A 26,610-nucleotide genomic window follows, 5' to 3' on the forward strand; every position below is an offset into this window, starting at 1 on the left:
GAAACCTTCTTTCGATGTATTTGAATCTGCCTGTTACTAATTTACAAGTTTATGACCTTATAACTCAATTTCAAGCAATAAGATAATTCGTTAAAAATTGGTTTGAAATAAGAGAATGATTTTATACATTGGGATCTTTCAAAAGAATCAATGGACTCACGCGATGCACTCCTGTGCACAAAATAACCGCAAGATTCAGTGGAAAAAAAGAACAGATTTTTATATCTCGTTCCAAGTTAGATAAGTATCATTGCACCGAATGAGCTCAGAATGGATTCGACATAGCCAAGACACATCCCACGGTGTCCCACGATGTCCCACGGTGTCCCACGATGTCCCACGGTGTCCCACGGTGTCCCACGGTGTCCCACGGTGTCCCACGGTGTCCCACGGTGTCCCACGGTGTCCAACGGTGTCCAACGGTGTCCAACGGTGTCCAACGGTGTCCAGCGGCGTCCAACGGCGTCCAACGGCGTCCAACGGCGTCCAACGGCGTCCAACGGCGTCCAACGGCGTCCAACGGCGTCCAACGGCGTTCAACGGTGTCCAACGGTGTCCAACGGTGTCCAACGGTGTCCAACGGTGTCCAACGTTGTCCAACGATGTCCAACGATGTCCAACGATGTCCAACGATGTCCCACGTTGCAGTCCAGTCTAGATCATCCAAAATTCTGTTGGAGGCTTTTGGAGACCCAAACTGGACAGACGATGTCCCACGTTGCAGTCCAGTGTAGATCATCCAAAATTCTTTTCGCGGCATTTGGTGATCCACACTAGACCGACGATGTCCCACGGTGTCCCACGGCGTCCAACGGTGTCCCACGGCGTCCAACGGTGTCCCACGTTGCAGTCCAGTCTGGATCATCCAAAATTCTTTTGGCGGCATTTGGAGATCCAAACTGGACTGGTGCGTAGTTCTTAGCTTGGCATCGTTTTCCAAAGATTAATCAACTGATTAATTTTTGAAAAAGGATGCCAATTACCAGGTCTCACCACGAGGAGGTGACTACGCACGAGACCCGCCCATGAGTTATTTAACATTATGCATCGGTCTCGACATTCAACCTATTGGCAAGAATGTCGAGTTCTGATTCTACTTGATCATGGGCCTGCGTAAAGAAATAGTTGTTTCGTAGCCTAATTGTGAAACACATATCTCCAACGCAGCGCTTACATGAGTCTTTACAAACGTAAAACAAAGCTCACACAACGCAATATCTATCTCCCACGCAACGCAACATTCATCTCCCATACACCGATTACATCGATCAGTACAAACATCGTACAATAATTCGCAACCCTATCCGCAACATTCTGTATCAAAGACACATTTATCTAACTTGGAACGAAAGAAAAAAAATGGGGCTAGTATGGAAAAGGAGCCCCAACAATCAGAAGGTGAAAGAAAAACCGCGGCGCGCCCGGAACGAACGAAATCACGATCTCTCGAAAGAACTAACAAACCTACGTGACGTACTCCCGTGTACCAGATAACCCTAAGGTTCAGCGGAAAGCCCAAGCATTGACCTTCGCCCGATTCCTGTCACGTCGTCTGGATCTTATCACGGTCGATGGCACCTACCGATGATACTAGCGATCTAGCAAATAGGCCTGCAATTTAACACACTCCAACTGAGCAAGTGAGGGCCCGGGGAGGGACCGCTGAACAGGATTACGAAGGCAAGGCCCCAACTGAACAGTGGGGTCCACCCCCGCGGGTTCGCCACTTGAACAGAATTACGGAGGACGTGAAAAGCAGGTCTCTGCCCGAGTACCGAAGTACCAATCGGACAGTATTGCGGATCACAGGTATCACCAGTGCGATGACAACTGCCGTGATTCGAGGCAAACGACGAGCAGTCGTCGAGTAGTCACCAAGACAGAGGTGTGCTTGGGGCGACTTACGAATCCAAAGAGTTGCCCAGTGCACGTTGACCCGCACGTACCCGGAATACGCGCGAGCGAGTACGTCACGCTACGGTTTGAAAGAACTGAGCGACCGTGAACCGATAAATCGTGGGAACAATTTTTCCAATGTGGTAAGCGAGGGCATCACGAGAGACGAGATTTTTATTTTTCGTTCCAAGATAGATAAGTATCTTTGTACAGAATGAGCTTACAATGCATATAACATAGGTATCTATCTTAAGATTAATTAAGGCTAAAACGCTCGCATCCCACGGTGTCACGCGATGTCCCACGGTGTCCCGCGATGTCCCACGATGTCCCACGGCGCCCCCGCGGGGGGGTCTTAGTCCGGTCTAGATCACCAATACTATTTTGGATGATCAAGACCAGACTATATTGAAGTAGTTTTTAGCTTGATATCGTTTCTCAAATAATAATACTAATATTCAGAATAGTACTTGGTGTATTATTATTTGGGAAACGATACCAATTACCGGGACCCACCACGAGGAGGTAACTACGCTCGGGTCCCATTTACATAAACAGTTTTTAAGCATTGGAAGCAGAGATGTAAAATTATTTTATAATAAAGCGACATTGTAGCGGCGACATTGTTTTGCACGGAGTTTATTTGTTCATACATTACTTATAATCTAACGGTCTTGATACTCCGAAGCAAAGCAACAACATGATTTGAAATGTCCTCTGACTCATGTGCAGCTACAGATAAGATGTGGTTGCCTTTAAATTGCACTTGCGGTTAAATTGCACTTTCTTCCTTGATTCCATGAATATGGTGTTGTTTCCTTGCTTTTGAGCAGACATGGAAAATTACATCTTAAAATTACACTCTGTGTTACCATTGGTTTTATACGAAATAGTGAAATGAGAAATTAGATACTGTATTTAAAATTAAAAAATAATGCTATATAAAAATAAAACAGCACTTTAGGGACTTGAAAGATTTCGTTAATAAAATAAAACAAAATAAATCATTAATTCACTTACTACGAATTGATGGTATTGATTTAAATCACTGAATGTAGAGTTTCTTCCGATTAATGGTACAACTGTTATAAATTAAGAGCATAATTACTTTGAATTAATGGGAGAATATGGTTATAAATTATTGGTATAGTTGTTAAGAATTAACGGAGTAATTCTTTTAGGTTAATGACTTAAATGTTGTAAATTAATAGCTTAAATGTTATAAATTAATAGCTTAAATGTTATAAATTAATGGCTTAAATGTATAAAATAACAGTTCAAATGTTGTAAATTAATGACTTAGATGTTGTAAATTAATGGCTTAGATGTTGTTAATTAATGGCTTAAATGTTGTAAATTAATAGCATAAATGTTATAAATTAATAGTTTTGACGTTATAAATTAATACCTTAAATGCTATAAATTAATAGCTTAAATGTATAAAATAACAATTCAAATGTTGTAAATTAATGGCTTAGATGTTGTAAATTAATTGCTTAAATGTTATAAATTAATGGCTTAAATGTTATAAATTAATAGCTTAAGTGTTGTAAATTAATGGTTTAGACGTTATAAATTACTGGTTGCAATGTTGTTATTTGATATTTTTTTTTATTTACCTTACATTTAAATTCTTCTTCCATGTTCACTCTCCGGAATTTCAGGCACAAAAGAGCTCGCGCGCGACTTCCGTGTTTCTTATATACCTTGACAAGATATAGAGATGTCAATCGAACGGCAACGACCTCTTGACATAGCAAAGGACGGTTTTTCCATTACAACAAAATCAAATTGAACAATTTCTTAATTTTTATCGTAAATTGGCGACTTCAACGATTTAATACAATATCCATTTTTATCATTTTAATAGTTTCTGCACACTAAGACTAAATTCACACTTCTTTAATACTAGTTTTCGACTATCAATTAGTTTGAACAAAAAGGGGGAAAAAGCTTAACGGCAATCGATGTCGTTACTGTGAAATAAATTAAGATATTAAACAATCAGACAGATAAAATTCATATTAAGCATTATATTATATTATCGATATTCGTTCATTTACTCGTGTTAATTATAAAATAAAATGTTCTTTTTTCTTGAATAACATCTACATCACTGCGATATTTCAAATTTTTATTTAATACTTACTTAAAGATCAGGTTCTTTTTTAATTCCTTTCAAATTAAACGAGCAAATTTACTCGTTATAGTTGTAACATTAAATGGCTTTTTTCTTCAATACCTCCTACATCGCTGTACGTGATACAGATTAATTATGTAGCGAATAATATGAATTAGTTGGCTGCATTCGCGGTTGGGTATTTCTTCGTTAGATCTATCAAAGGATCTATTAGGCTATTAGCGAGAGACTTATTGATTCCTTGAAGAACGGTTTTATTGTTATAAATTAATGTTTTAAATGTTGTTAATTTATGTTTCAATTGTTATGAATTATTAGCTTAATTGTTATTAATTAGTTGCTTAAATGTTGCTAATTATTGGTTGGATTGTTATAAATTAATAGTATAATTGTTATTAAGTAATGGCTTAAATATTATAAATTAATGCTTTAATTGTTCTTAAGTAATGGTTTAAACGTTGCTAATTAATGGTTTGATTGTTAATTAATGTTTTAAATGTTATTTATTAATTGGTTAAATGTTATACCCCTTCGGAGATCTGGACGTTGGTACTCAAGCGAAGATACTCCCGCATAAGAACGCTGGACCCCGGGGAGAACGTGGCCGAGCAGACGGCCCCAGACGATATGGCAACCGTTAAGGAGGATGCGTGAGACCGGTGGCGGTCTCAGCTGATCAACGAGGGAGGCAAACATCGAGGCATCGAGGCCGTCCTCCCAAGTTGGGAGACATGGAGGAGCTGCCGCGGTCTCCCGCTGTCCTTCAAGATGACCCAGGTGCTCACGGGACACCCACAATTTATTACAGTAATCATTTCTATAATTTTAATATTTCTTACAAGGTAAAACTAAATTCACGCTTCATACTCCTGTGGTATTAGTTTTCGATTTAAAATTGTTTTTATTTACATATATCGCATGACAGTTTATGATCAAAACAGTATTTGTACGTTATATTTATCTCACAATTATTAACTCTTATTAATTAATTAAATTATTAGAATTACGCTCTATTTCGTTAAAAATGAGAAAAAGAAGAAGGATAACAATATGAAAATTATATATGTCTTTATTTACTATATAATAAAGTATATATAATACCTTACATACGAAAATCTTATCCAAATCGATATTATATTAACAATTACACTACGTCGATAATCTCTTGGAATTCTCATCTAGCCAAGTCCCTTTGGTCGCAAATACCATCCCAAAATTTCTTCTTTCGATCATTAAATAATTATTTAAGGGAAAATTACCTACTCTTTTTACTTAGGGTACCGTGAACCCTTATTCTGTAGATGCAGGTGTATTCATTGTTACCACTATTGGAATGAACCTTTAATTCGATTATTTCGTATGCTTTCTTTGGTTTGTTCTGTAAATTACAAGTGATAATATATGTTTTATAAAATGTATATCGGTAAACTTTACTTTACCTGAACTTCGAAATATTGTACAGGAGGACCAGTATTATCGTACGTGAATTCACCAAAAAAGAAAGAATTTGTATCATCTACGCTGGTTAAACCCTGCAAATATGCAACAGATATATCTGTCTCGTTTACGATATTCTAAATTACGATACATTAAATTTCCGAAATTTACCAGAATAGAAAATTGTTTTGGAGCGGTGCTCGTTTCCCCTGTAGGAGATATCGACTGTGGAATATGTTCCAGACTTACTCCAGACACATGTACAAAACCGAGTAACTGTATAACAACGCTTCCACTGCTGCCTTTAAATGCCCAACACTCACCCGGAAGAACACTAGTCTATATAATGAAAATTGATGGAAGTATTTCAAAGGAAATATTAATTTCATTTTTTATCCTTTTCAGGAATAGCGATTTATTTATAATTGTTATTCGTATTTCGCGATAAATGAATTATTAAAAAGTAATATTCAGTAACCTGAATTATAGCGTGAGGTGTGTTTTGTTGCTGACAAATTGGTATCCCAAAAAGTTTCAGTACCGGTGCACCAGCCGAGTACGTTTCTGTCTTTCTCGTCGAGAGGATTGCTCCGCCTATGACAATTTCCATAATATCTTCAGCGAAACAGACAGATAATGAAATAATTTAAAATAAAGAAAATATATTTTTTCCATTTAAAACCTGAAGTTCCGAGCGCGTAATCTGTCCTTCCGGTTTTGTCAGCGTCGTACGTTTGCAGTTCGCTCTTTACCAATTCTCGGACAGTTTCTGGGGACATAACCTTCAACAATGTTTTCGTATGCTGTTCCATTCCTATTTCAAATAAACCAATGTCTATAATTATCCCGGAAAAGAATAACGTGTATGCTGTAATCGATACATCATATCTTTTTTACCCTCGGACACTTCGTTTCTTAAATAGAGAATGGCCTCAGACATTTTTGGTATCACGTATCCAACCTCTTTCAACTTACTCTTTAAATCGTCTCGCGTTTCCATTACGTTCTTTACTTCCATCTAAGCGAACGACGTTTAAAATCGTGATTTAATATCGTTTAATTGTCGAACAAGACAACGGTACAGTAATTACCGAAAGGGTATTCAAATGCGTTCGCAGATTCACCAAGTCGGATCTGATTATCTTGAACGTCGTACTGGCTGAGTATTTGTCGCACAAATGAGACACGGACATAGCTGAAACGTTCAACACGAAGCATTTTATCCGAAATTATTTCATTTTTCGTTTATTCTAAAATTTTGCTAAGCATAAAATCGTTAATACGTTCCGCTGTATGAGAAATAAAAAATTTTCGAGAATTATCTAACATCAAATCTTGAAAATGTTCTCTACATCGTTAAACTAGAAAAAAGATTGAAAATATCATAGATTTTATTTCAGTTTCGTGTCTGCTATATTTCGACGTTAGAGTACAAAATATAATAAAATTTTAAGTTGTTATTAATTTATATGGACAATGTGGTACGAAACGTATTAACATTTCAAATTCGTAACTGGAATTTACATTCTAATTTAGATCTATATAGTAATTGTACATGTTTCAGAAATGGAAAACATTACAGTAAATATCCCTCAACACAGAAATCGTTTAATATTCGTCCAATTGATCTCGAAACATGAAGTATTTTTAAGGAATTGGATACGAAGCTTTCTACGTAGAACGTTTTTCTTTTCCAAATCGTCCAGTTACGAATTACTTAAAAATTTTGAAATTTGCAAGTTAACCATAGATCGACGTACCTAATAACGACGTAATAATGCAAAATACAAATGGTTTGATGAATTTACAGTACCAAGGAGATTGGCGAGAGGAATTCAATATAGCAGCTGGACAGGTTCCTCCATTTGCACAGCAGTACGTGTTTCGAACGTTCATCGGATCGTACTCATAATCACAGGTTTGATCTTTTGAAGGGCCTGAACAAACCTCTTGTAATTTTGTCAAAGTTCCTTCAACTTGTCTAATTGCTAAATTCCGTTTAGTAGATTTCAAAACAAACTTCAGAACGATTAAAACGACGAGCGAGATCTCAGATGTTTGGAACAGTTATTTGAAGAATATTTGCTAATTGTTTCCTAATATAAAAAATTAATATAATATAATATGATATAATATAAAAAATTAATTACGATAATTCTATCCTAGATTGATCTTATTATCTTTTTAGCTAAATTGAAGTCTGCTTTTCTATACATTTTATGTAGGTAAGCACACTCTATAAAGATATAAAGTATCTTCGCAATAAATATTTAACGGAGATATGTTTTCAAACAAAATAATTTTATTCGTAATATAGCATACGTCGGATCTCGATAAATTTTATCAATTAGTTTTCTGACTGTACACATCTACGTTTTTCAAGTATGCTCGTACATTGTACAAGTCGACAAATGGACATTGCTTATGCAAGTTTCATTACAAAATTTTAAAATATTCAGATAGAAAACATACCATATGTTGTAATTCGATCAACAATTTTATACATGTTATTCTAGCAACTGTAACATCGATAAAATAATAAAACATATACATATATAATACAACGTATTGTCTAATATTAACGAATTTCTGTAAATACATAATAATTTTCTGATAAGATACGTAAGTAACGGAATAAATACAGTAGAAACTTCGTAAAGCAACAATAATATTATAATATTTATTCTTAACATTAATTTATGGAGGTATGTCTTTGCAGCGTATTTGTATAAGTATATAAAGAATAAGGGAGAAAAATATGGAATGTCCATTTTTAATGTAACAACTTGGACTGTTAAACTGTTCGTTATTATTACCTTCTATATTTAATTAGAAACAATAAAGGTATTCTATAACTTGGCATTCCTTGTTTCTTCCTTCTTCGCACATGTCATGTAGTTCTAATGTACATACATGTATATACACGTAATAACAGCATGGATAAATTTATCTATATACATCGTATTCAACAATGGGATATTTTCTGCATTCGTACGGTTAAATTTTATTACGATTTCTACGTATTACAGAGAGTAGTGAACGATCACCTTTGTAACGATTTTATTGTACTCTAGAACAACTATTTTACAGGAACGAGTTTCTTCAGTTTCGATCGTCGATGTACATAGATAAACTTTCCGATTTAAATCGATATAGACGGAATTTTTATAGGATAAAACGATGCCTGATCGTTATCGCACTTTAGATTCCATAGGTAAATTCTGTAGCAGATGAAGACGTAACCGTTCGATTTTCACTTTTCGTCAGTTAAAATTGTGTAAGCTTGTGTGTATTCGTACATTGAGGCGGCTCTCGAAATCGTAGTCCTTGTACTGGTTTTGCGCCCTCGAAAGGAACATCTTTCCTTCTTCGACATTCTGAAATAAAATATACGTGAAATAGCGTTAATACCTAGGGAACAAAATTTTAAACGAAATTAATTTTAGAATCTATTTGAGCGTTTATTCAAATGTTTATCATTTACATTGATACTGCACAGCGCAGTGCCAAGCTCGTAGAGTGCAAATGCGCTAACATGTTGATCATACGCATCGTTGATCGGATAACGACGCTTTAGACAATTTCTGTAACTTTCAATCGCTGCTTGAGTATCACCGAGACAGAAATAGGCTGCTCCTTCAATCAAGTTGGCCAATCCAACCATCGGTTCGTCCGAAAGATTGTCTTTGCATTCTAACAATTTAATTGTCAAAAGAATAATTATTAACAAATTATCAAATGATTAGTAGGTTTAAAAGCTTACAAATAAATATGTATTAAAACGTTATTCAACCATGTAATAATGTAAAATATTATGCTATCATATCATTAATAATATATTATTTCAAAATTAATTTTTCAAAAGAATGCATTTCTTGTTACCTAAAAGTATTCCTTGCAACGAGTCCACAGAACATGATGGCATCGCGTTCCACAAATACAATAATTCATACACGAGCAGTCTGTAGTACAACACGGTATAAGGCTGGCCAGTTTTCAGATCCACAAGTTTAGGAGTTCGACGCAAAACGAACAAACCCAATTGAGTCTCTTTACTCATTCGATTGTCACAATGGTGGACCTTTCGATAAGACGAGGCCACGATATCGAATTTACCAATCGCCCCGCAACAGACTGAGAAGAAATATTTAAAGATGTAACCGAAATGAAAGATGGCAAAGGTAATAAGGAGAAAAAAATATCTTATACCGGTTGCTAAATAATCGTAGAAGCTCACCGACCACCTGGATTGTTGATGCAATTGTGTCAAAGATCGGTAAGCTTCTTCGTAACTTAAACGAATCAGATGACACCAGGCCACCTCGTGTAGGCACAATAATTTGATCTCTCTTTGACTCGAAGCTTCGACAGCCTTCGCGTATGCTTGCAGAGCACCATTTACGTTTGACTGTGAAACGAAATTAATTCTACGTAAGTTATAAATCATAAATAGCAAAAACGTTGATTACATTAATGTAATTTTAAGAAATAGTAATACTTATCGAAAATAATAATAAAATATTAAGAAAGTAGGAAAGATTGTAAGACAGAATTAATTCAATATTAAATTATATCATAAATAATAAATAGCGAAGAAGATAAGTTATATCAAAGTAATTTTTAAAAATATTTATTCATGGTACATAACGTCGGCATATTGAGAAGACGGAAAAGTGTTGAGACGATCATAAATGCATCCTTACCTCGAGCCTCTCTATTCGACCAGCGAAAAATAGAAAGAGCGCCGAATTGCTAAATTCTGAATGACACTCCGCGATTAATTGTTTCGCGGCATTTACACCAGCCCGTAGATTGCTTCCATCAAGGGCAAAAAATGGACGTGCAATTGTGTGGTACCAGAGTAGGGATAAGCTAAGACGGACGGAAAATTGATAAATTAATATCTCATCGTATAAACGAAATATATATACATATGAATATATATATATATATACAGAGTTAAAGAACGTTTCACGTAACGCGGCCCACTATCTTTCTGCCATTTAACAATGTAACAAAAAATGTTTTGAACCGTGCATAGATGATGTCAAGTGTGCTACAAATGACCATAAAAAAAGTCCGAAAATACTTTGCTTTTATAATGAAATTAAGGTCATCTGGTCTATATTATGTTGCTTTTTCATATAAAAGCATACTACATGATATTTTTATAGATACTATTGGGAATAATATCTTGCTCGTTGATACATTTCAGAAAGATAGAATTATTTAGATTTACAAAATTTATTTTACTCATTTAGACTTTTACAGAAAAGCAGAATGTTGCATTGCGAAGGACGGTGTGCAGTTTGAACAACTTGCACAGTGTAGCGTAAACTTAGTATTGATTTTTGATAAAAATATCATGTAATATTCTTTTTGAATTTATCGTAAAGCCCTATACAATCTCATAAAAAATATCATGTCGAGTTACACAAGTCACCCTGTACATAATATGTATATTATCTCTAAACTCACGTGGCAAGAGGAGCACGCATATCTTCGCTAAGCCGTGCATACATGAGCGCAGTGATTCCTGCTTCTCTGTCGCCCTCGAAGCCCAAAAAGTGAATCACTTTTAGAAGAGAAGGCGGCAATAAACTGACACAGAGTTGATAAATCCCATAACCAAAACTAACCGCTGACATCAACCGGGAGACCTCAGATGGTTCAACGAAGCTGCAAAACACGTCACTTTTCCACTTCTGTCAATTTTAAAGGGGAAAGCGTCAATTCGTTACGAAAAGACACAATATTCTCAAAAAAAATTGAGTCAACAATGCGCACACATCGTTTAGCTTTTCGTTCAGTGTATCGATAATCGGATCTTAACTCTTTCAACGGTAAACATTTCTTAGAATTGTAAGTATTTAATTAAGTAAGGTTTGTTTAGTAAGTCGTGGAAAATTTCTTTTCTTGATATTTCATATTCTCTGATAAGTTTCAATTGACAATGATATTCTCTGAAACCTAGATAAATGATAGTACCACTGAAAGGGTTAAACAACGATTCAAGTATAAGAATGTGCTGTCATTCACAAAATTTGTTTGTTGTTTGAAAGAGTAACCCTAATGTATATGCTTAACAAAAGCAAAAAAGAAAAAAAAATTCACTGTTATTTTACTTCGTGTACAGGTAAAAGAGAAAGGCAAGGGTTCCACGACGAGGATCGAGAAATGTTTGTAAGAAGAAACAACAATTACGGTGTCTGTTGTTCGGACGTGATGCCAGTGAGCGAGAAGAACATTGATAGAGAGCTTCGCAGACCTGAGGGGGATGAGATCGGTGTCGGGTTGTTTGTTGAACCGTTGCAAGATGGTATAGACCATTCCGAGGAACCTGGACTATGTGGACTTTGCAGTGAGTAAGAGGAGCCATTACACGAAGGAGTGCTGCATCTTGTGTCGAATCCTATTCAAATCAAAATTACGAAAAATTTCCCTTTTTATATTAGTCTTATTCATTCTGATATCAAACGAAAAATATTCTTGATTTAATCATTTCGGATCTTTCCTCTCGCAAACGGAAGATCAGAATAAATATTCTGATGAGAAAAAGGTTTTTAGAGGACTTCAACAAGTATTTACTTATTTCTAAAATAATATTTGCTAGTATTTGCTATCTATATATTCTTATCAAAATGATCTGAATCATGTGTCTTTTGCCTTAATTCAGCCACCTTTTCTTCGGAATGAAATTACAATACAATTGCATATTAAACAGTGTCATTCTTATTTTTATTTAACTTAAATAACATTATAATCGGCTTGAGCACGTGCTATTGATCACAGCATAGATTGACAACATTCCTCAATAGTTCGATACAATTACATACCCGATGGATTAGAACCAAATGTGCGCTGATATAACTGCAAGATTTGTGAGTGTGCATGCTGATAAACTCGCCAAGCTTTACGTAACATCCAACCACCACGTACGTAACCAGTGAGTTCTTGTTGTAGTAACGTTAATATCGCCGAACAAACTTGCGAGTCTGCGAGAACTATTTGCCTCTCCAATTTATTCACGTAGTCCTTCTAAAACATTTATTTCCCTATTAACATCTCCTCGCTAGCTGTATTTATGAATCTTTTTACATTGTTTCATCACGTTCACTGCTAATCCGACTTTCATTATGTATATGCTAACAAATAACTCTTATACAATATAAAAATCTACTCTTGCGTTAAAGTATACAACGAACGTGTTAATACAAATAAAATTAAAAAACTTTAATTAGAAGATAATAATTACGCCTGTTTCTTCTGCTTTGAAGACTTTACTCTTCATAGACTTTAACCATCCTATGTCACTCGCGCATTCCCTTTCCATATCCTTCAGCAGTAGCATAGCCTGCTGAAGCTTATCGTTCTCAAAGGTCATCAGTGCATTCTAAAAATTTATTCGACGATTATTCCTTCCTGTTCCTATATCGAGAGCGTACATCATGGGCTCTTATTAAGATTGTTCGAAATAGGATTGCGGTCAATAAAAACATGCAAGCTAGCACGCGATACGTTATCCAGACTATTTTTACGTTACTAGCAATAAGTCTTCGTAACAATAACGTAACAAACTTTACTTTAAAAAGATTCTCCCTTACACTTAATATCTTAAGAGAATTATTCCCTAATTCCTTTGTTCTTCAATAAAAGCTTAACTGAAATCAATCTCGAACAATTTTTTATTAATTTCTACAGTGAAGTAAAACAGTTGCGATGTATTATTTACATACCATGAATAAGACAAAACAGCGACCTGCTTTCATGTGAAAACTATGCGGGTGTCCGGTAAATAGGGCTTCCGCTTCCTCCGTTTTGTTATTCAACAGCAGAGAAATACCCATTCTAGCGGTATTCCACTCCTTCGTGCCGTTTGATTTTGTAGCCATAATTCTTTTTTCAGGTGAACGAAATTTGTTTGTTCTGAGTCAACTATATTTTCGTAAATCGGACCGATAAGGAATATGCTCGTCGCGAATGTCGCGTGTGCGTCAAATAAGAAACATTTCTGCGGCCGTTAAAACGAATGTTTCCGCTTTTCTTGGGCAAACAGCTCGATAGCGGTACTCCTTTAATGCTCTTCTCAATATTAGTACAATTCAGTAATTCGAAACAACACTAATATGTACAGTTGTCGACGAATTTGCGTCACGGCACTGTTAGGCGCGGTACTACTATATTACCGTGTATAAGTATACAAAATATTCTTCCTTCCTGCATGCTTACTTTCCTCGTTGAAATGCATCGCGCGTGGGAAATGTTAAAACTGGAAATCTTCATCATAATCGCATCTTGAATGCTTCTTCGAAAAACTGGAACTGGATGACATTACACGGTCGCATCGTAAATGTTTTATGTGTTTGGGAGATTCACGCTGATTGCAGATGTTATGCAAGGAAATTGCCCCATATGAAGAACATATGGAGAAAAAATAAACTCGTGCAGTAGTTAGTCGTGAATATTTCGAGTGTTTACTTGCAAAGTCAATTTAAATATTCGCTCGGCACTTCGAAATCTTTAGTTTGATTTTCTAGTCCTTAAGATTTACTTTACGCGCTTTTTTACCATTCTTTCTATTAATGAATTTACATTCCTTTTTACTGTATAAATAATGTTAATAGAAGTGCAATGCGTGCAAGATTTTGTTCGGTGTTTCCTCAGGTTTCAAAGATAGTTATACGAGACTGCACATTATCACCAATATTCTAAGCAAAAAGGATTGAAAAAATAATTTATGTCTTTAAGAAAATAATTGAAACGTGACGTTTATTAAACAGAGCTTTCTACCTACGGTGCCACAAGTTGACTAAAGTATCTGTCAGTATAGCGCAATGGTGCTGCCACCACCTTGCATTTTCATATATAGATATTGATTTTAGACTATGTATATTACGACCCTGAAGGCACATTACAGTATTAAACAAAAGTTTTATCATAATAACTTTAAGAGGCAGAAGAGGTACGGGAATAGAAATGAAATAAAATAGATTGGAACGTTCTATTCTATTGCACTTGTAATGGTCAATGTATAAAACAAAGCATTAAATTCCTAATTCTATTTCATAATCTCTATATCTCGTCGAGTTCAATTATACGTAACATTCCGTTTCATTTTATAATAAGTATTGTTATAATAAGTATTGTACATTCGTATGTACATTATATTTACAATTGACGCATTTAGTAGTATACAGTAAACGTGTTGCCATTATTATGAAAATAAAAGTATATTTTGAAAAAGAACAATACTGGTGATAGAGTAAAACTGTGTAAAATAAAAGGTTCAACTGAACAGGAACTGTGTAAAATAGTTTACACAGTCATTACATGTTGTATAACGGTAATATGGAACTATAAAATCTCTGTACATTTATTTACATCGTTTAAATTTAGTATGAATATTCTTAAGTGGAATGTCATATGAATTCAAGACCTTCGAATTTTTTATCTATCACTTTAGTTTCAGGCATCATGATGTTTCCATCAATTGTAAATGCCATAATATACGTAGCTGTCTGTCCTTGATATTCTTCAGTTTTAAGGGCAATGATAATCGTATCTTGAGAGCCTGGTAAAAATTTGAAACTTGAGAAACCTCTGATTGGTACTAAATTACCAACTTTGGTAACCTGAAAATAAAATATTATTAACGTTTTTATATTCCTTAATTTAAACATTAACTCTATAACCAAGAATAGAAAAATACCTTGATATCTACAAAATTTTCATCTGCAGTTAGTAAGATATTGCAACTCATTGTTTCATCTTTAGTTTCGTTATAGCGCTGGTGACAACATCTCCTTGGCAAAAAAAACCAGCTTTTGTGTATATCGCTCCAAGCTCCTGATTCATGAATCATATAGCCTATATAGAAATATTACACAACATTTTTTAATGAAAATTAAAATTCTTTAAATTTTGTATAAAATATATAGTTTTATACCTGGATATTCAATATTTATTGCTTCTCTTAATCGTTTATAGTTTGAAATCCAATTCACAGATTGAACTTCACCACGTGGAGTTATTACTTTTATCCAAAGGGGATTATTATGTTCAAATACTCCTGAAGGATTGGTCCATTCTTTACCCATACTACCAACATACAAATGCTCATCCTTAATAGTTGCCCATTCAGATTTAAATCCTAAAATTATCATAGAAATTGAAATGCAACATAGAATTTTATTGATCCTAATGATATCAAACGTGCGATTTACCTTTAGAATTTTTACCATTACCATCCATCAAAATAACCCAGGGATAAACTTCTTCTCCTTCAATAAAATATATAATTCCTGTACGATCATCAAAAGACAATAAATGTCCATCAAACGTAACTAGTTCAGACAATTCCATGCCACGTCCTTTTAAAGTTAAAGATGATGTTAACATGTGGTTTCTATCATCCCAAACAACCGAAAGAAAATTTGTGCTAGGATTCCAAAAGAGACTTCCAGTTTTCATAATACTGTGCCACACATCTTTTTTATCTAAACTTTTGGAATTGTGGTCAAGATCACTTACTATTGCTATACGATAAGTGATACCCTTGGATGTCTTGATCGGAGCTGACAGAGGGTATGTCTTATTGTACTTGTAATATCTACACTGTGACAAAAATTGATTCGATGACGACGAATGTACAACTCCGCGCAGCAGAGGTAATCCAAGTAGGAACAGAGGAATAGATAGTAATAGGAAAATTAAAGCCAAATATTGGCTCTGAATGCGAAATGTACTGTTAGCAACTCTGTAGACATGAGGAACACGCAATGCTTGCCTCCAGTCACGTAGATATGACATCGTTTCTGTGTTTCCGTTCTTCATTCGCATTCGTTTCATACCACATTACATTGAAAAATTAATAATTTATAATACGTGTCAACTAAAATCTAACCTAACATAACCTAACTTTTTGTTCCACCTTAATAGGTAGTGGTGAAAGGGGAATGCAGACAGCCACATACATCAGCGCCACCTGAACGGATTAAGGGATTTAAATAGCATTAAAAATAAGACCATAAAATGTTATAAGTTTCGTAACTATCTATTTAATATCATATAATCTAAATATTAAGTGGAACATTTCACAATCTGGTAAGTAACATATCCATGAAGAATATTCTTTACCTGGTATAATTATTTAATATTTAGAATAGAAATAATACAGTTATATTTTATAAACTAAGCGACATAAAGAATGCAGGAAATAATTTTATACTTAGTGGATTAAATATATATTTTATTCAGGGCTATAAATATTTGAACATCTCTATGATACAAATTTTTATTTCAAAACGATCAATTTATATGTGAAATAACATTAGATATAATGACACGTATGCAATAATTAAATACAAAATACAGATTTTACTATTATCTGCTATTGCAATTTCTAAAGTAGTCGTCTGTTTCGTTCATTTTAACTTGGTTTTCATGATGAAGTAGTTTTAGATTCTACACCTAAGTACACAGTATATCTGTATAGTATATCCGTCACAGATATCGAATATTTGTTTACTCTTTCCAATAACTTTACTCGATATTATAATCAACACTTCGATTAAGTAAGATAGTTCAAAAATATTGCATGATTTTCAAAAACACCTGATAACTATTTATACATATCAATAAAAATATTCTTATATATAAATATATTGAACGATTAAGGAAGTGCCTTATACATATTACCAATCTTACATAACGCCATCGTAAAGTACAAATAATTGAAGAAACACAATTTACGATGATGTATTGACATTGACGTTACAAAGAGAAAGAACATATGGAGGTTGAGAAGTTTCTTCTGTTGAAAAGGTATCAATTTGTATCGTGCCAATAACGATGCAAGCATCCGCAGCATATTCTTAAACGTTGGGGTTGAACGAACGAGTCTGGGGTGAAACGAATCGAGGGGGTGGAAAAAGGGGGCGGTGGAAAGGGGAGTCCATGAGGGTGGTAAAGTACTCGTCAGTCGTGTGACGCGTTTCCCGCGGACAGCATCGGTTATATTGGCGATACGTTAAACCACAACCGTATTTCCACTTTCCACGTGTTCCTCGCGTGTGTCTTATGTGATCTGATTTCTATTGGCTATCGCAGGTCCGCGGCAACCTGTATTATCGATCGAACGCGCTTTGCGCACGTTGCCGCAGTTACTCGTGGCACCGCCACCACTATCACACGTACTGTACTATCGTCTTCGTGTTAACGTGACAACGCGTGTGCCGATTCGGCTCGATTTCCGATTTCTTTTCCGCACTGCGGTTACATCTGTATTTCCTACGTTGTAACGACGTTCTCTGTCAACATCGTTTCTCTCTATATACACCTTACGTGAAAATTTCTGTCCAACCGCCATGTTCCATTTCAAATTGTATGTTTCGCGCATTGCTGAAAACATTAACCATTTGTTTGTGCCAATTGTTGACATAACGAAGTGAATATACGAATACGGGAACAGTAGAGTATTGTTTTTCATAGATTCATGTTTCGATGAAATCATGATTTAAAAATACTTTGAAATCTCTTTGGATTTTTAGTGATCTCCAATCGATTTTGAAACTGTTTTATCGATGTTACATACTCTCGATTACATCTCGATTGACTACCAATGTGGCGCCAAAACGGTGAACAAAGCGTTACTTTTGCTACCACGCTGTAAATATTCGAACATTTCAAAGTCATTATTGTTTATAGTAATTCGACTCAGTGCTTACAACGACGAAATAGTTAGAATGAATTTTTGAAAAATATAGAACATCTTCTATGTGATGTAAGTGATTTTGTTAAAACGTGAATGTTGTGAATGAATGTTCCGCGAGATTATGGTGTTATGGCTAACAGTATTTCTACTTAACGTCTTCTTCTTCTCGTTTGTGAATACTCACTCATGGAATACTACTCCAATATCATCGTATTCATGTTGTAAAAGGTAAACAGTATGTCTTACTAATATCGCACTTTTACTGTTTTAATTATTGGAAGTAAGGATATATAAATAAAACACAATGTTCGCCAATGAAATAACTGCAATGCGATTGATTTCCCATATAGTGGTTATGACTATGTATATACATTTATACAAGTAACCATACGAATATATTTTTATTATTATTGCTCATTTATTATATAAACATTGATTCCTGTATTAGGAGAATGTATTCTATTCTTTATAACAGCAATGTCATTAGCACTCATGCGTATTACGTATTATCAAGTGTGAAACCATTCCCTGGACAAAACAGTGAAAGTAAGCCTGTGCTATATATCTGAGATAGCCGCAGAAGTCGTGTGAAAGGTTAACAGCCAAAGAAATAGTCTACACATTCACATCCTGAAACAGAGTACATATTGGCTCATGCTATTACCAACCTGTTCTCGATAAGACGGTTTCAAAACTTCCCGCGATAAAGATGTCAAAATATTGCCAACTGCTCGAACCTTCATGCATATAGACGTATACATAGAAACGATAATTAGTTAACACATGTTATTACGATATTAGTTAGTATCGTTAGCGCAAAATAATAGCATATAATATAGAAACTATACATAAGGTAAACGAAGTAAGGTGTAAACCTGGCGTTTCGTGCATCACGAAAGGGTTCGAGGTAATCTAACGCCAGGTAGGGCTGGTCGTAAGAAGATACCGAGGTATACGTAAGAAGCATCGTCCATGACGATGTGTCGTCGGATATTCTTCAAGGTCGTCGACCTTAACAGCGTCTCGTGGAAACGGATCTGCTTGGGCGAGACGTAATTGCGCTTAGAAGATGGCGTAGAAGGGGGGTAGAAAGAGATGGAGCAAGTGGAATAGAAGATGACTTTGCGGGGTTGGTACGACGACATTGGAGGGTGGAGGGAGGGGTGGATGTGGGTGAGTTTCAGTGACGCCGTGCCAAAACGGAGGGTAACGAATGAACGTGGATGTAAAGGACTTGGGGGTGAGGGACGAGGTTAAGCGGGAGAGGGGGCGGAAAGGGAAAGTGACTAGAGGGGTGGCACGAGCGGACGCGTGGACGCTTCGGTTGCATCGCGGTTATAGGTTTACGTATCGTATTAGATCTTAGATCGAAAACTCGTCGAACCGTTGTAACTTTATTAAGTAGGCAATTATTTCCATAATTGCGAATATATTTCGTTTAAAAGAATGGTAATTTGCATTGATAATTTTAACGATTAATTATCGCCTCTTGCTGTTTGGTAATGATACGCTGAATTTGTTCAAAGAGTATATATATATAAGTGACAATATTAAATTCAATCAGATTAATCGTTATGAATTTCAACGTGAGATGATATGTGAATTAAATAAGTATAGTCGAATAAAAATAGTTCATATTTGGAAAAGAGATTTAAGATGTGTGTGAAATTTATTTGTGAATTATCAGGATATACAATTCTGCTCTCTTTTTCTAAATAAATTATATGTTCGTCTACTTTGAGTAAATTGACCGACACTTCTTTATACAGAGGATTTTTTTCTATTTATTGCATGTTTCTATAAAGTTGATTACCTAGGAAGGGACGTTAATAGAATTATGGAAGCTTTATAGCCTGACCTATTTCTGTGGTAAAATATAATAATAAATATAATACCTTCACGCTTCTCGTTTTACTTAAGAACTCGTTAATTTATAATAAAAGAATAATTATATTACATTTCGTTGGATATAATACACGTACATGTATAATATTTTTAGAATTTTATAACACACATGCGACAATAGAATTATAAAGTCTCTTTTTAATATCTTCTAACCATTTATATTATATTTACATATAATATATAATATTAAATATATTACATTTTTCAATTTTAATGAAACAGTATTTTTTCGCAAGAGAAGAAAATCTCTTTCTGATAGAAAGATATTTAAAACATGGAACTTTTCACTTTTTTAAATGCGAAATTCAGCTTTTTTCGTAGTATAAGGCGAGATAAGAAAGCTTCATTTAATTAGAAACGATAACCTTGAATGCACTTGATGGACAATAGCAAGATACAGTAGATAGGTAGTGTGTAGCCAGACCTATCGACGATGCATTGCCATGGAAACGGTACCGTCGCGCGAGCTGAATTATAGTGCATAGTTCGTTGCGTATCTGTACAGATAATTCCAAGGACAACATTTTAAGCATGTGTAGAATAGTATAAGAACAATCAATACTCATCGTATAATTATCTCTACAAGTTGATACTACAACCTAATTAATTCAAATAATTATTAATAATTATAAGATATATCAAACACTCGTATCAAGTATTACGACATGGCTTATTTAAGTTGTAATTCGTCTAAAATTTTGAAAAAGTAGCGGCTATTGATCATCGTTTTTTAACTTCATATTATTTCAATGTTACTGTTAAGGATACCATCATAGAAATTGGTAAAAATTTATGTGTAGGAATGCACTTGTACCGATAGAAATGCAATAATATGGTTGGGTTTCAGGAAACGGACGAAAGAGGGTGGAATGAGGAGATTTATCCGGTGACCTCGTGCCACGCGTGGTAATGCTACTGGCAAGCGGTGCTTCGATACCGACTATCGCCGGTACCGTCGAGGAGGAGGAAGAATATGCACGTAGCGAGGCGAATAGCGCGCACTACGATGGCTATGTTACCGATCATACCGATCTTGCTTCCGAAATCGATATCGACGAATCCGAATATAGACGGGAACTTCTTAACGACGTACGGCAATTTATACGTTTACTGTTACTAATATTATTGGACTGTGTATGTTTACGCATTTATGCGAAACTTGTTGGAAAAAGCGTAAAAACGTGTATAATATGCAAAAATAGATATACAAAATATCGGAAATAAAATACCGATTAAAAATCTTCATGTAGACAGAATCTCTATATAGATTTTATTTCCTTAGCAACAACGTCCATGGAAATATGAAATTGCATAACAATCCACAGTCTAATTATTATATATGTATACTGTATTTTATAGTGGTATAAAAAAATGATATTTTAGAAGAGACACTCGATCATATTTAATGTAATTATATTAACCAATGCATATTAGTTAGTTATCTTAGTATCGTATTCTGATATTATTTTCTTTTTGGTTACAGAAATGGCGAATACTGTTCGATAAGGTACGTTCAAGTATCTATCAGCAAAAAATCAGCTTAATCGACGTCTCAACGTAATTAAATCTTTTCCCTTAGTTTGATCCCGAGGGTTTTGGTGAGATACCGGTGGAGGATTTTTTAGCGGCTTTAAAAAGTCCCGAATGGGAGGCTGAGATACCACCGAATAAACGACATATTCTCCTTATCAGAGCAAAAGAATCACGTGTTCAAGCGGTGACGTTCCAGGACTTCGTGAATGTGGTGAGTGAATGCATGCAGATTTCAATAAAACATTACATAGTTAGAAAATATTTGTGCTTGTTTAAAATTAAAACACGTTTTCCGAAGGAGGAGCAGAATTGCCTTGTTATTTTTTGAAATTCATATTAAACTATCGCAATCATGTGAACAACCGCGTGAGACAAATGAAGAGGCTGAAACAATAAGAAGACATTTTATCACTTTTCAGTAATTTGAGTAAACTAACAGGAAACTAGCCCAAAATCAAATCACATTTTGAAGCTTTTATTTTTGTTATAAATGAATCACAGTCGACTAGTAGTCGTGGTAACAAACTCTTGCATTTTTGAATATCAAATTTTCCTGTATCTTACTTTTTCCACCAATGAATACAATTTGAATATCGGAGTTGTCTTCTTATTGTTTCAAATCTTCCAAATCCCTCAAAGTCCATACAAAGCACATCTTTTCCGTTTTTTCCAAGTACGTACGTTATAACCGTGCAGCTAATTCATCAAGATATCCCGTACGGTCGAAATCTGTTTAAGAGAGCGAATCGAAGACGACATTCAAATACACGCGTCAGATTTTTATCGGTTTTTCTGAAAAGAGGGCGAATCTAAAGCTTCTTGGAAGCTCGACTCGCACGAACAGGAGGGAAACGAAACGAAATGAAACGAAACGAAAAGCGGGGAAGGTTTACGGCAGTTAAATAGACTTATTCTGCTCGACGAACAAACCTCGGAACTTTTCATTGTCCGTTTTATTTGTCAATCCGAAAAATGCGGCTACGGCCTAGAATTTCGTTCTCCGTGGGACTAGAACGAGAGCAAAGAGGTGGTTTGAGGAAAAAGGGAAAATCTTATGGTGGGAGAAGAAGGAAGAATGCGACGGAAAACTGCTAGATAAATATCGAAAGAATGGTAATCTTGCCGTTTAAAGGCACCGGTATACAACGGCAGCCAGCTCTTTGTTCGCGTTCGAGTTTGCTCACAACTTTTTGGCGGTTTTCCCCTACTCGCCTTTTTCTCGGTGATCTCCATCGGAGGTAAGCAGATCTGACGTTGAGTGGCAGAAAATTGTCCGTGCACAAACCGAAGTGATTCAAATCATAGGTTAAACGACACGTAAAGGGATCCTAAACCGCGTACACTGATGCTGGTATTGACATTCCGTAAAGATCGTACCTATATACTGTGCTCTCCAAAATTATCTCAACCCTCGTTGTGTATTTTCCTCGATAAAATTGACAAAAATCGACAAAATATTTCTTTATTTTGCTTTTTTTTTTTGCTCGATTTTCCTTTGAATTTGCCATTTATCAAAGTAACTCAGCTACGCGCATGTTTGCTATGTTTTTTTCTTTTTACTGTGCTTTAACATGAAAATATTCCATCGATAAAATAAATACCGACTAAAGCCATGAAAATTATTTTTACATGAAAAAGTGTTGAAATCATATAGTTCTTTACTTTAATAATAATCATATGCACTAAACAATATTATTGCAAATGCATTCACTATCGATGATACATTTTATCAGCTATTTTACCTTATTGCTGTTGAAACGAATTAAATCTCCCTTGTCGGAAACTAATCCATCCGTCTGAATTTTTTGGTTTACTTGGGTTACTGCTGTATTATGTATCGGATTGAAGATTATCGATAAATCTGGGCTTTGCAAATACCTTCAGCAAAGGGGAGGAAGCCTTTGAAATTTTTCTACTCTTCGGTGTACAAACGTTTTTCTTCTGTAAAAAGATTTCGTTTTCGAGGAAAATCCCTTTGAGATAGTCGAATTTGTTGTTCAATCTCAGAATCCCTTTCAAGTCCAACGTATTCTATAGTTATTTCCTTTGTCAAAAACGATAGTCTCGATACTTAATTTCAATACTGAAAGAATAGTTCCGAATAACAAATATCTATGCATTACAAATAGATGGATATCGACGCTTTAAATAATTTGCTCCTTCCGTAAATAATCGTACATTTTCGTAAGCATTTTTGGTGCAAACAGATATATTCTCTAAACTTTGTTATCACACCACCTGTAATAAAATCGGTAAAAGAAAAATGACGCAATTTACCTTCCCAGTAATCTACCAATCATCGACAAGCTATTCAGTCATTTTTATTCGACAAAATACCGCATCATGCCTTCATTTCGTTTACCATACAACTTAATAAGTTCCACATAATGGCTAGATTTATTTGCATGGTAGTTACGACGCTTTTCACGATAAATGCAGTGGCAAGCGTATGGTTATACCTTTTTGGTTTCTTCGCGTTTGTTATCCATAGTTGAATACCAGGAATTCCATTCTTTTACCTCGATGAGACGACACAGTATGATAGGATTGAACCCGCAGGTGGTTAAAGGTAGACGCAATTATTCAAGAGCACGGAATCGCAAGCATTCTCCACACGGTAGTATGATTTATGGTCGCCGGGGATCGAACGACGGTAACCAGGATTTCCGTGCATGCGCCTCTCTCCCTCTTGTTGCACTATATAACGCTTGCATACTTATTATTTCACACGACCACGAACGAACATGATAATCTTGTTTGTCGTGCGACTGACGGTGCACATATTTTACGCCACGTAAGTCTCTGACAATAAGAATAGAAGAATAGGGACAGTATTTCCTGAAAATTTCGCCCGGTACTTTTTCAATTACCGCGCAATCTGTTATCGTTTCTCGTTGTCCGTTCTTGTTTCGCCATTTGCTGTTGCGTTCTTTGTTTCCGCGTTTTTCGTTAATATCAACGTTCGTAAGCGGCAAAGGGGTTTCGTATTGTTCGAGTTATTGCGACATTTCGAGTTTTCAAGGTATCCACCGCGTGATTTACACAGTCTCTACCGTAACGTTTGGATCGTCCAATTTGTTTGACGTTCTTATCTCGTTAATTAATCGACACGGAAAAGTTCTTCGAGAAGGTTTCATGATGAAAAGGAGGGATGGATAAAGAGGATGTGTTCTACGAATTAATAAGGGGGAATGCATAAACGGTATATAATGAAATTTTAACATTCAATTAATTTTATGTTAACGCTATGTTATAACGTAATTTGTCCGGATTTAGAGTGCTTCTGAATTGGAGAATTTCTATACAATTTTTGCGAAACTTGGAAACGACATCTATTTGAAATTTGAATTATCAAAATGAGGATACTGTCTGGCACATTTAGTAACATTTAACAAATGCGTTCCTTCTATTATATCATATTATACGTTTTCAGATAAATTCCAAACATCAATACAATCATTACAATCGTGTTTTATTAATGAACTTAATAATGAACATTCAAAATGTTTTAAATAATATGCAAGTTTCCGACAAGTGTCCGGGACATGGGTGCGTCTATTCGACTATCGTATTTTATCGAAATAACGCATGAATGTTCGTGCACGGTCGGAGAAAGACGTAAGAACGTGCGAGACAAAGGGACCCGGAGGAGGATCGCTGGCTGACCTGCGATTAGCAATTAGCTCGGACGAAGGTGGTCACTCGATGTTTGCGTAGTGCTGAACCGGCCATTAAAGAAAAGGATCGAAAATCGGTGTGGAAAGAGAAATAAAAGGAGAAAGGCATACGTGGTCGGCGCTTAGGTGGCCTTTGCCAGAGTTTCGGCAAGTCGGCGATTCTGGACACGATCTCGGTGGTCCTCCGTCCTTCTTCGTTTCGTGTCGGTCGCCTCTTCGTAAGGTAATTTTTTCCTCTTGCTCTCCGCCACGTTCCAGCCATCTCCAGGTTCGGTTCTTCTGCTCCTTTGCTCTTCCCAGATATCAATTATGTCCCTGTGGGCCTTGTGCATTGCTACGAAAGACCTACCGGTGTGTGTCTCACCTCCACGTGGAGGAGGACCCCGAGCTCGCCTCGTTATCCCTCGCCGTGGGCGTCGAAATCCCTGTGTAAGGTCTCTCAGGAGCTACAAAGTGCAATTTAAGAAAATTTTCTCCTCTCCTTTCGCCTCCACTTTTGCCTCTTTCGTCTCGTTATAGCCTTCACTCTGTTACCCCCCTCTTGTTCCTAAATCTTCGCGATAAATCATTCTACTGTCGGTCTTCCACACGGGGAAACTTATTTACCAAAGCTACCCGACTTCTTCTCTTACTTTTTCATTGAGTTATTCGCTGTTTTTGAGACAGTCTCGCCTCCATGTACGTTAACGCGGCAGCTGTTTCGTATCGTTGATGTTTTATGGACGAAAGATGGCTTTAGGTTTGATCGATTTCGTTTGTGTATTGGCAGTTTCGCTTTGCGTGTGATTGTACAGACAGAAAGTTAGAAAATGGATTGTCTTTAGAATTTGATCGAGTATCATACTTGGTACGGGTATCGTTCTTGTGGAATCGAGCTTCTGATCTACGCTTGGTCGCCTTAGAATTCATCGTTTTTCAGCGTACTGTGTATCGTTCGATATTTTGCTGTCGTATAACAATTATAAATTTCCACCAACCTTATCTTCCACTATATTCGTAACGAGTAATTTCTCTCCTTCTATTTCGATATCCTCTTCACTTATCGCTATTTCGTATTCGATTCTACAGCTTGATCGAGAATTTGTAATCCGACTAAATAGAAGATTATATCGTAACTCGTTAATCGAAGGAGAGAGAAGGACACAGATAGACGTGTAATATTTGTGAAAAGTATATTACGTGCATGCGATACTTGTTCCTTCCTTGGGAGAATGTTAACGCAAGTCGGAAAGGAAGCTCGTGCTTCCACGTGAAAAAATATATCTACGTTGGCAATTAGCAACGCCACGTATTTAACAGTTCAAAAGTGT

At 35.7% G+C, this 26,610-nt stretch overlaps 3 protein-coding genes across 4 annotated transcripts in view; 1 reads left to right on the top strand and 2 right to left on the bottom strand.

Annotated features, from left to right (window-relative positions):
- Positions 1-5,087: 5,087 nt before the first annotated feature.
- LOC126864072 (tetratricopeptide repeat protein 39C-like) lies at positions 5,088-14,284 on the bottom strand. The gene is made up of 16 exons (XM_050615011.1): positions 13,210-14,284; positions 12,729-12,866; positions 12,310-12,511; positions 11,678-11,885; positions 10,952-11,152; positions 10,177-10,345; positions 9,683-9,881; positions 9,356-9,607; positions 7,234-7,410; positions 6,565-6,668; positions 6,371-6,491; positions 6,156-6,287; positions 5,952-6,067; positions 5,645-5,812; positions 5,476-5,568; positions 5,088-5,414 (listed from the first exon to the last, which is right to left on the bottom strand). Exons 1-16 carry the CDS (start codon positions 13,363-13,365, stop codon positions 5,292-5,294), a joined length of 2,559 nt encoding a protein of 852 aa, XP_050470968.1. The 5' UTR covers positions 13,366-14,284; the 3' UTR covers positions 5,088-5,291.
- Positions 14,285-14,460: 176 nt separating this feature from the next.
- LOC126864035 (soluble calcium-activated nucleotidase 1) lies at positions 14,461-16,457 on the bottom strand. Its single transcript, XM_050614955.1, has 4 exons — positions 15,697-16,457; positions 15,420-15,623; positions 15,183-15,340; positions 14,461-15,105 (listed from the first exon to the last, which is right to left on the bottom strand). The coding sequence occupies exons 1-4, from the start codon at positions 16,319-16,321 to the stop codon at positions 14,893-14,895; spliced, it is 1,200 nt and encodes a 399-aa protein (XP_050470912.1). The 5' UTR covers positions 16,322-16,457; the 3' UTR covers positions 14,461-14,892.
- Positions 16,429-26,610, top strand: part of LOC126864034 (protein rhomboid) — a 500,063-nt gene continuing 489,881 nt past the window's right edge. The window contains exons 1-4 of one of the 2 annotated variants that reach the window (XM_050614953.1): positions 16,429-16,576; positions 20,938-21,179; positions 21,574-21,597; positions 21,670-21,834. In XM_050614953.1, coding sequence (XP_050470910.1) covers positions 21,000-21,179; positions 21,574-21,597; positions 21,670-21,834 — 369 coding nt within the window. In that variant the 5' untranslated portion in view covers positions 16,429-16,576; positions 20,938-20,999. Of the gene's footprint in view, positions 16,577-16,720; positions 18,414-20,937; positions 21,180-21,573; positions 21,598-21,669; positions 21,835-26,610 lie in introns of those variants that run through there. The other variant, XM_050614952.1, reaches the window with a different exon arrangement.

The sequence above is a fragment of the Bombus huntii genome, chromosome 3 (genome assembly GCF_024542735.1).
Source record: "Bombus huntii isolate Logan2020A chromosome 3, iyBomHunt1.1, whole genome shotgun sequence".
NCBI lineage: Eukaryota > Metazoa > Arthropoda > Insecta > Hymenoptera > Apidae > Bombus > Bombus huntii.

What these genes read in the sequence shown, in the direction of transcription:
- LOC126864035 (XM_050614955.1), bottom strand. Translation starts at nt 16,321, where the DNA reads ATGAAACGAATGCGAATGAAGAACGGAAACACAGAAACGATGTCATAT. An exon ending in TAATGGTAAAAATTCTAAAG is followed by an intron (nt 15,624 to 15,696) that starts GTAAATCGCACG and finishes TGATAATTTTAG; the next exon opens with GATTTAAATCTGAATGGGCA. An exon ending in AAAATTTTGTAGATATCAAG is followed by an intron (nt 15,106 to 15,182) that starts GTATTTTTCTAT and finishes TTTTATTTTCAG; the next exon opens with GTTACCAAAGTTGGTAATTT.
- LOC126864072 (XM_050615011.1), bottom strand. Translation starts at nt 13,365, where the DNA reads ATGGCTACAAAATCAAACGGCACGAAGGAGTGGAATACCGCTAGAATG. An exon ending in CACCTCACGCTATAATTCAG is followed by an intron (nt 5,813 to 5,951) that starts GTTACTGAATAT and finishes TTCATTATATAG; the next exon opens with ACTAGTGTTCTTCCGGGTGA. An exon ending in CAAAACAATTTTCTATTCTG is followed by an intron (nt 5,569 to 5,644) that starts GTAAATTTCGGA and finishes GCATATTTGCAG; the next exon opens with GGTTTAACCAGCGTAGATGA.